This window comes from Dipodomys ordii, unplaced genomic scaffold (genome assembly GCF_000151885.1).
Source record: "Dipodomys ordii isolate 6190 unplaced genomic scaffold, Dord_2.0 Scaffold78, whole genome shotgun sequence".
In the NCBI taxonomy this organism is placed as follows: Eukaryota; Metazoa; Chordata; class Mammalia; order Rodentia; family Heteromyidae; genus Dipodomys; species Dipodomys ordii.
Window position 1 is genome coordinate 3985593 of NW_012267294.1, and position 10776 is coordinate 3996368.

A 10776-nucleotide genomic window follows, 5' to 3' on the forward strand; every position below is an offset into this window, starting at 1 on the left:
AATCAAATCAATGCCATTTTAAAAAAGGAAGAAAACAAGACCTATACACACACCTAGTGACTGGCTCACATATAATGAGCCTGCTAGGTGAACCCAGCAACCAGTACCGTACCATTTGGCTTTTCCTCATTCCTGCACAGTCCCTGCACAGCTCACCTGGGACCCACTCATTTCTAGGACTTGTGCCTTCATGAGGTACTCTAAGGACCATGCAGATGTTACTGTGATGACTGCTACCTACAATTAACAACGACTTCAAGAATCCACTGAAAGAAATTGGAATCCTCCTGCAACAAACTCATGGAAAGGCAATCAGTAGAGAAGTCTAAGAGGAAAACAAAATAAACAAGTCCACACAGTTGAAAACCTCACCAGGAAAGGGCTGCTTTTACCCACCAAAGATCACTATCAGAGTCCCAGAGCCCTACAGTTAATTGAACTTCAAATTATACATGGGTATGGTTTAGAAATATTATTTCCTTTCAAAGGCTATAAATGAACCTGATAAGAGAACAAGATGGCTGTGCCAGATTTTTTAACATGCCTTTCATCAATACCCAAGGCTTTCTTATTGAGAAAAAAAAATAAACAAAATAACTCAAGAATCCAATAAGTATTTATGTATGAACTACAAAGATTCATTGTGTTATAGATGTGTAATGAAGTGTTGTTAAGGGAATATTCTGAGCTTATAAAACTACTCCCGTTAGAAATATTGCTTTGTACCCCAGCCAAAAATGACAGTTAAGTCATTTGAAGAGTCCCTTACTGGCCCAGAAGCTAAATAAATACAGATACCATTTCTTTCACCCCCAAAATTTAAAGTGAGCTTGTTATAAAGTACAACAGCAACAACAACAACAATCTCCTCTATTTTCCCCAATTACAGAAGAGAAAAATCAGTGTGTGAGCCCAAACTCCATTGAATTCTTTTTCTTTTAAGTTTTTATTATTTAAATACACCATACTAGAGCAAATGTCTCTGAAAATATCACAAATAAAAGATTTTTTTTCTTCATTCAGCAAATTAGAAGTAGGAGGAGATTTCTACACAGTAGCTGCTATGAGCCTGACCTTTTTTTTCCGTTCTTTTTTTAATTCTTTGCCATGGAAGTAGCAACATTAGGACAAAAACACTTACATGCATACATACATTGTATTTTACAGAGTTACAATAAAAGTGTTTGTGATAGAATATCACAAAAGCCACATCTCTTTCCTTTATCTCATGTTCAGTTTGATTGAAACACGTTTCCTTACAACACTTAAATATACAAAGAGCAAATAGAATGTTGTTAAGGTAAAACACAGGGTACAAACTCCGGCCAGTGCCCTGCTAATTGTTAATGAGGATAGAAAGCAGATTTGAATGCTTCTTTTAATTAGCTTCATTAGTCATTTCCCTCCCCCCCAGCTCCCTCCCCCCCGAAAGATGTCCTCCGGTGGATGTTTTTTCATTTTTCTCTACAGTCTCCCATTAGCCCAGGTTCATGGAGTCCTTAATGTTCATATTCAGTCATTTTAATACACCAATAAATGCGGGAAGGGCAATCAAGACTAAAGAAGGTGCAATGGAGCTGGCACTGGTGCTAGCTACAAAGGTGACTTGTCTACTGAAGACACATGGGATCCACCTGTGATGAACAAAATCTGAGATGAAGGCACGCATTCTGCATTACTCTGACCTTTTAGCAGACCTGTAAGAAATAAAAACGGGCATCTTAGCTAAAATGCTAAATTTGAGAGATATTAAACTCAAACATGACTGCTTTGGTCTTCTCTATATTCACTAATCTTCTTTTATTAGATTACTTTCCAACTGTGACTTGATGGAGGCTTGCTATGCGACTCACTCCAGCAGTGAGGAACTAAAGCATCACATTTTCTAGTTTTACCAGCAGAGAAAATGAGATCCTAAATGGTCTTGCATAAAGTTTCTGATGTAAAGTTCTACAGTGAATTGCTTTAACTCGGTTAAAACAAGCTTCTCTCCCAAAAGACTACACTCTAACATCTTGCCGCATGGTAGGATCTTGAACTTTTTTTTTCTTTTTTTAGCAACAAAGTCCCTACCTAGGAAGTTGGGGTTAATACACTCAACTGTGTACCCTATGGCAAGTGACTTCAACTGGCAGTGTCTAAATTTCCTCATCATTAAAGTAAGAACAATAGCATTGCTATGAAAATTACGCAGTATATAAGGAAGCACTTTCAACAGTATCTGACTCTAAATAAAAGCTGCACAAATGTTGGCGGGATCAGTATTTTCCTGTTCTTCCCGTGACATCTATTTATTTTTGTCGGTCTTTATCTATGGGGCCTGAGTGCAAAAAAATTATGTTCAAATATACAGGTATTATTTTTCACTGAGCATTTCTTATTTGTTATTTCACTTAATGTTACATAAATGTTGTAAAGCTACAACTTGATACACACAATGTACTAATAATGACTTGCAACAGATTACAGAATATAATTCAATGCCAGTTGAACTTCAACATCTCCACTTAGAAGAGGCAATCGACAGTCATGAAATACAACATTTGCACTTATCAAAATGAAATAATATATATTAGGTTTTGGTGAGTTTTTTAAAATGACATTTTGAGCTTGTAAGGAACGTCTTGTCTCACCCTTTTGCTAACTTACCAAAAGCCTGAAGTCTATTAGGAACTGCAACCCCCCACTTCCAAGCTAATTAAAGTGGTGGAGGCTTAATTCCCCAGAGTGGAAGCTCAGTGTGAGAAAGGTAATTTGTCTGTCCAGAACAAAGATCCAGCAGCAGCCAGCAAGCATATTTAATAAATGAGCATCAAATGTCCTCTACGATGGACACACACAACACCAATTATGTAACTATGGGGCAACTGTGGAGTGATATGTAAACTAGAAGGCTCACTATCTTCTCCAGACATAATCTAAGTCTCACTTCACTGAAATGCACAGACAATTCCTAATGGCCCCATCACACTTTGGAATGGAAGGAAGAATTCCAGGGTAGGCAGCAATTGGCAAAAGAAAAGAATTAGCCCCAATTCCTTTTTCATATCATTCTAGAAAGCAACATTCTCCAGAGCCTAGCCTAGCCCCCTTTCAATGATCTAGGCTACAAAATTGTGTAGCTCCTCAAACACAAGTGAGCTCGGATTTCAGTCCATCTGAGATTTCAATCACTGTGTGATTGAAAAGCTTAAAATTATTTTTCTCAGAATACACAAAAGCCAATGACACAGAACAGTAAACTATATATTCCCCACACTGGAAACGAATTTCAGCAGAATAAAAAGTTTAAAGGGACCAGAGGATGAGGGGCTTATGCTTTCCATGTAATTAATTGCCTTTAAAGAAGTGATGTACAAATAATCAACTCATTATTTTTGAGCCAGAGGATGCTTGAGTTTATTTACTATGCATCATGCCCTAAAAATGTAATTGGTTCTGTGAATAAAAGGAAAATAGCCAAAGTAAATGTCCAATTTCCCTCCCCAAAACATGGAGAATGAGAGAAAAGAAAATAATAAAATGGAGCTATTTGTCATTTTCCCCATCTCATCCCTTCCAGAAAAGTAACGCCACAGGGTTTTGGGAAAATAATTTTAAAACATTCTCCAGGTCCAAAAGCAGTTTATGTTCCACCAGGAAGTGTGTTTTCATTAACTTCTCCCCCTTGCCCTCTCATTAATATCTCTCTGGACCACGTTCAGCTTGCCCAAAACCTTTATTTACAAAAACTATCTTGTGAATTGACTGTGCTCATGGTGAGCTGAGCACCAAGGGCAAAAATGTGAGACATTTATTCCAACAGGGAGATGTTCTTAATTAACATCACCCCCAAAACACAGCTTCTCACCAACGTCTGACAAGAACATTTCCTTAAGTTCTACTTCCTTATGCCTTTTAAGAGCTATTAATTTTGGAAGGCCACCTGTTTCTTTTTGTGGCTTCCAATATTAAGAAAAGATATGCTAGCAAAGTTCATATTCATTGCCTACACTTATTTTGTGTTCTAAAATAAACATCCTAACACTGCCATCCCCCCGAAAAAGGTGTAGAGAAAACGAAGACTTCTATGAAAGGCATAATACAACCTCACCTTGGAAAGGCATAAACCAGAATTTCCTCCTGGGCTCCTTTCCTTTGAATTTACACCATCTTGTACCCTGCTCCTATTTCTAAGGTGTCCTTTGCATTTGGTCCCTAGCTAACACAGCTCTTGCCTACACTCGGTGTTTCACAATCTAATACATTTTCCATCTCATCTCTCCATTCTTCACTCTTCACCATGCAGGTTGGTGAGCTGTGACAATCATTTTCTGTACTTGACTTTTCAGGAAAGAAATGGTACAGAACCAGCAGCACAGCAAGTTAAGATGTAAGTTGGCAGGGAAAATTAAGGTTTTATTTTAAAGAAATGGAGTGAAGTTCAGAGAAGAGAGTTCCCATTTTGTTCCTTTTTGTTTGTTTTTACTACTAAGTATTAACTACAAATGACTTTGCCTCTATTTAAAAAATAGGCACCTCAAAATTCTTCATTCCTTGTGCTGGACTCTTAGGTTAATTTCATTTAAACACAAATCACAAAAATCTGTAGGTACTTATGTCTTGGCACTTATTCCTTAAACAAGTTTGAATACCTCATGAGGGATAACTGGTGAATTTACAAAATATATATATATATGTACCATTTTTTAAATTAGTAAACTGACTATTCTATATAGCCTCCAATATCACTAGTTAAGGAAATAAAACTGCACATGGTCTCATGTAATTAACACTTACCAAACAAAGACTATACATTTGAAATTACTCTATAAACATGAGCAAGAGGAAAGGATATGAGCATTATATTATAGCAGTATAATTTTAAATGGTTAAAAGTTTTCAAATATTTGTCATTGCCCTCTCACACAACACACAGAGCATTAAGAAAATACATCGCAGAAGACAAAGAATGCTAATATTTTCCCTGAGACTTTTGAAGCTTGCTAAATTCCTTTTTGCAGATAAATGTTGAGGGTTTTGTGTGTGTGTGTGAGATCCTTACCACAGACATTAATGAAGTTCCTATTGTAAATCCATAAAGAATTACCAAGTGAAGTGTGCACTTTTTGTTTCAATGCAATAACTCAGTGCTGTGTGATTGCCTGGGTTAATGATGAAAAAGTCAAACATACTATCAGAGCTGATGGAAAAATCTATCACCAATCTGAAATTAAAATTCATCTGTGGTCAATAAGATTTAATATCCATGCAAGTGGCGCAGTAAAGAGTAAATGAATCAATGTCATCAATACATAATCAGTATGAAATATGATGTGAATAAAATTATGCGCACGAGTCATACATTTCACTCTTTTCTGGGCCAGTGTGGAATGAACAGTCTCTTAACTGAAGGTTGACAGTAATTGTTACAAATTAGGCACAGCAGTTATCAAAATGCAGTCACTTGCATAGCTATAGGACTTATTAAGAAGATTAAAATAGATCTAAAACTATCCAGTACTGGGGATGCTGGACAACTGTTGATCACCAATTTTCCCTCTGAAGTGCCTTCTAATACTATATGATTTGTACACTTGTATAATTTTCTCATTTCTATTTCTAGTTCAAGAACTTTCAAGTTGTGGATCAAGAATTAAGATGCAGATCAAATGGAATATTTGTGGCACGAAGTGGTACGAGCAAGAACTTTGTTTTAAAAGTCCTAACATAACAAATTTTATAAAAACAACCAATCAACAAAATGCCCTGACATTACAAAATGTTTTGTGAAACCACTCTTGTAAAAGCAAGTGCACCAGAAATTCAGTTTGGAAGGCAGATGTCAAGAGTGCTATTACTAATGCCTTTCATGACAAAGATATTCTCTCTTCTTACCATAGATGTCCTAAGTCTCCTCCCACAGCCTACCACATCATATTCCTTAATTTCAAAATTCTAAAATGGAATAAACATTTTATGTTTTGTTTGACTTTTTATGGGATAATAAACATTGAACAAGAGTGAAAGTACAGAAACAACCCAGTTGAGATTTTTCTCTTTTAAACCGATAAGGAGTCACAATTTGATTAGCTCTCCTACTTCTAAACTCCCCATGTAAAGTAACTGTATTTCCTTACGAGAGCATGCAAACACACAACCACACAGGAATATTTCCTTGCTAGGCTAAGAGGCTGACCCTTCCAACTTGCTCTAATAGAGCTTATTAGAAATTGCAGGGTATTCACCTTCTGGTCTGGCAGTAGTGGATTGCTCTGAAGTGAATTCAAATGGCCATTGATGAGAGCTGTAGGTCTATCATGTTCACAAAATAAACTGCCATTGATGTAGTGAAACCGATCTCCCGGGACCAGGCGATTCCGGCAGGTAGAGCATGTAAAACACTGAAAAGGAAAAAGCAAACCCACTGAAAGCAAGTATAAATTAAGTCTCTTTTGGGTTAGAAGCTTAGAATCTCGTTCTTAAGCAGGTCTCTGTAAAGTACAGAGCCATTTGGGCTTTTGTGCATTTTCCTTCTTTGTCACCATTCCAGTATGGTGTACGGGTAACTAGTATGTGAATGTGTATCAGCAACCATCCTAGCCACACCCAAATATCAGTCACTAAATTGGGTGTCTACAGCTGGAGGAAACAGAAGACATGCTAAGGGGAAGTACCCTGACCCCATGTTGTAGGACAAAAAAAAAAGGGAGGTACAGATTCTACCTTAAGATGATACACATTGCCTTGTGCCCTCATGACCAGTTCACTCGCAGGGATCGACTGTCCACAAGCGCTGCAAGCACCGCTATTCCCAAATAACCTGGAACAAAGAAGGATGATGGTTGACACCAACGAAGAGAGGGTAAAAAAACATTCCCACCGCTAGCCTTGTCTCTGGAGTGTATCTGATACACGCTGGATTTCTAGGTTCATGCCTCAAATTTTCATAATCTGGGCAAAATCCTTTTAAGGGGGCCAACTACGTTGTGCCTACCTATGAAAAGGGAGAGGTGGCCCCGGGTTTAATCAAAATATTGACTTATACCTCTAGCAAATACAAAACAATTCTGTTCTACACACATTTTATCAGATTACTGGGTCTGTCATAAGAGAGAGAGAGAAAGAGAGAGAACGAGAAAGAAAAGATACAATTCATGACTGGAGTTTAACTGCATTGTGTCCTTGAAATTATATGAAGAACTCTTTTGTACTTTAATCATATCTTGAGATATGAGTCATCAAAAGGGTTAAGAGGATTTGATTGTATATCTAAGAAGACATCATGCTCAGTGTATTGAAACTCCCGTAAACCTCCATCAGTGCAGACTTTCCATTAGAAAGTCTCTGCTATCCAGGTTGATATATAATGTGTATGGGTTAACCTTTTCAATCATGGTGTCAACACTTAAGATTTGCCTCTGCTCATCTCTTTCATCCTAACCTTCTCTCTCTCTTGATAATGAAATGCTTGCTCCAACTTCCCTCTATCTGTTCCTGAGTCCACAATTTAGATTACTTCATCTCTGCTAGCAACAAACTGAATGAAATTTCGATTTGAGCAGAAAGTAATTTACCGGGATCTGGACCCATTTGTCATCATATCTCTCTGGGTGTTTGCTGTATCACTGCAGTTTTCCTATGCAATCAAATGAGACCACAACATCTGCCATGGGGGGAGGAGGGGGAGAAGGAAAAGGCTGCAAAGGAGGGGAAAGCTCAAGGAAGTGTGGTGTACTGAAGAAAAACCATATACATAATTCCTTATAGCCTTCCACAGGCACAACAAAATATTTTAATGACAATCGAACTCTGGCTTTCATGGAAATCTGTAGACTCAAGCCCGGAAGCTTTGTTTGCTTTTGGGCTTCCCTCGGCAATATCTACAAATATTTATAAAACAGACCAAAATGATTTCACATTGAAAGGTGGTATCGAACAAGTAAGCAGGGTCAGAGAGGCACTTTCCAACAATGAAAAACAAAGTAATAGGTCTTGCAAATTAACACATTGGTGTCATCATAAACATTAATATTTGCATTTCCTCCTTGTCCAAATAAAGTCATAAAATGCAGTTTGTGTCAAACCAGCAGACGTGTTCCTATAGAACACCCTGTAATCTGAATGATTGCAGCATGCCTCTATATAAAAAATAATTGCTTTGAGTTTTCAGAATCTGGTCTTGCAGAAGAGGCTTGTCATGTTCAAACTACTAATTTGCTGTCGCCACTTTATTGAAAATAGCCTGTAAGTTGTTATTAAATGTATCGACTGAACGACAGGGAGAGTAGTAAAACTGCCCCTTAAGATGGCTTTTAATAGGAAGCCCGAGAAACAAATTTTGCAGCAGCATCGATTTGAAGAGTTCAATCAAAACTCCATTTCAAAACTAATTAGTCTGAGATCCACGACACATTGACACGTTCTTGCAGAATCAGAACAGTTACAGAAAGAAAGCTGAAATAATACACTGTCAGGACCTCTTGCCACAGGACTAGACTGAGTGTGAACTCCGGAGCCTGAGAGCTGCAGTCCCCTAATGCTGAGCCACTTCAGGACCACTGATGAGGACCTCCTGGTGTCTCACCTGCAGAAGCCAGCAGCTGCTGCAGGGGGGAATCTCAGAAGAGCAGAGTGGCCGGAGAATTATTGAGGCCATAGGGAAAGGATTTATAGACAATCCTGGGCTATTCCAATCCCCTAGAGGGGTCCCAAATTCAAGCAATTCAGGTAAAAATAAAACCTGTGGTTGGAACCAAGTATACACCTGAGGATAGTGGGAGAGAAAATTGGGGGGAGGCAGAATCTTAGCCGAGCTAAGGACCAAACACCCTCATACAGCAACCCAGAAGTATTTTAATGGATAAGAGTCTATCATTATGGCTGCCACTACCAACAGGTACACCGTGACACTCCAGCTGGAAAATACCTTTTCACAGTACCAAGCTGATTACCCAGCCTAAGCGTTCATTTATTTAACAATTCACCCTGAGTAAAGTCCGTTGTATGTCTTCAACATCTAAGTGCATTTTAATAATCAGGGCAGTCATATGTAATCCAAAAGCTTTTCATATATCTTTATTTTCTCCAGAGCTGCTTTCCTAACCTGTCAGAGAACAATCAGTCACAAAATGGTGGGATTCCTAAAGTGTCAAAAATTATAGTTACAAAGTTTGAAAATGACCAAGATCTATGCAGGGCTGATGGGCTACCAAACAACCTATTAATGAAGTTTAAAGATCTTTCCATGTCCACAGTTGTAAGGCTGCCTCAGAGCAGAACAACTTGCATACACACAGTCTAATCCCCCTTTACCACAGATGAGGGCGACCATTAGAATTCTACTCTTTTTCTAAAAAGTTGCTTTTTTTTTTTTTTAAACAACGTTTCTGTGCGCTGGAGAGTTAATTATCTAACCAGGGGGACTGTCCAGGACAGTGTTTGATTTAAAAGGCTTGAGGCTTTAGGTGCTCAATTAAGTAGCTATCGGTCTCAGACTGGACTATAATGGGCTCTTTTCTCTTTAACTCAAGCAACGGGGAGATATACCCCAGGTCAGGCTAATTAAAGCCAGGGGAGTCTTTAATTGTGATGACAGAATCGGTTTCAGTTTCCTTTCTTTGGGTCCTCAGTCCAAGAAGGTCGTTAATATTTCAGCATTGGTCCAGGCAATCAATCACAAACATCAAGAGGTTCCTTATATGGGGGGAAAGGGAAAAGATGGGAAGAAATCCACCAAACCCCTGCACTTTAAGGTGCAATTGCTGCTCCTATTTGAAATACATTATGTGGTAATGTTGGTCCTGTTTGTCGGCTCAGCTCCAAATCTCTTTGCTGACAACAAGAAACGGAGAGCAAGTCGTATTTTTTAGTTTAGCATCTTTCAGTAACTTCAATGACCAATAGGTGGGCTTATTTTCAACTGCATTATGACTTCAAGCAAAATACATGCAATATGGAACACTACTACCTGGTTGTGTTTTCTAAGCGGCTCTCAGGCAAGGAGAGGTGCGTTTCTAAGAGTGTGGCTGAAAGGTATACATTTATACCTGCGAGTAAATATCAGCAACCTATCTGAGGAGAAAAATGCACATCCATAGCTACTGATCCAGAAGCAATTGGTTTTCCAGCAGGATCCTATATTTAATCTAAATTCTGCACCAGCTATATTAAATGTAACAAAGAAATGCAACCCAGAAATTATGCCTGGAGCCAAGTCCATTAAAGGTACTTCGGAATAACTAGAGACCAAGCACCTTAAAAGCACCAGAAGCTATTGATACTTAAGAGGGGGCTGTGCATAATCGCAACTGCTGCATTAGAGAGGGGAGGGAGGGGAAAAAAAAAAATCAGCCAAATTACGCTTGGTTAATTCAGAGTAACAGATCTGCCCCCAAGTGAATTGGAGGCCTTGAATTAATTCTGTTATGACAAATCAAGATAAACGTTCCCCCTAAATTGCATGCGATTTAATTAATTTTTGAGATCCTGGGTTTTTTTTTTCCTAGCTAATAGTTCACATGCTCCTGTGCTGTCATTGTGCTTGAGTGGGCAGACTTCAAAGTGATATTAAATAACCAACTATTAGATTTACCTAGCACGTCCTATTGGAAAAGTGCCATTTAATTACCTAGCCTGTTCAATTAAAGGGACAGCATTCTCTGAACATAGCAGCTTGCTGTTGATTACCAGGGAAATGAACTCGCTGCCTGGCGGCGCCTCCATTCCTGACACTACCCCTCCCCTCTTCTCTCCCCAAACACACCCTCCGCCCCGGCCGCGGCCAGCCCCCCGCCC

The 10776-nt window shown here is 38.7% G+C and overlaps 1 protein-coding gene across 1 annotated transcript in view; it reads right to left on the reverse strand.

Moving 5' to 3' along the window:
• Positions 1 to 1086: 1086 nt before the first annotated feature.
• The window catches only part of Lmo4 (LIM domain only 4), a 16557-nt gene continuing 6867 nt past the window's right edge, over positions 1087 to 10776 (reverse strand). The window contains exons 3-5 of the mRNA XM_013024753.1: positions 6706 to 6802; positions 6228 to 6383; positions 1087 to 1697 (exon numbers count right to left, since the gene is read on the reverse strand). Coding sequence (XP_012880207.1) covers positions 1689 to 1697; positions 6228 to 6383; positions 6706 to 6802 — 262 coding nt within the window. The 3' untranslated portion in view covers positions 1087 to 1688. The remainder of the gene's footprint in view (positions 1698 to 6227; positions 6384 to 6705; positions 6803 to 10776) is intronic.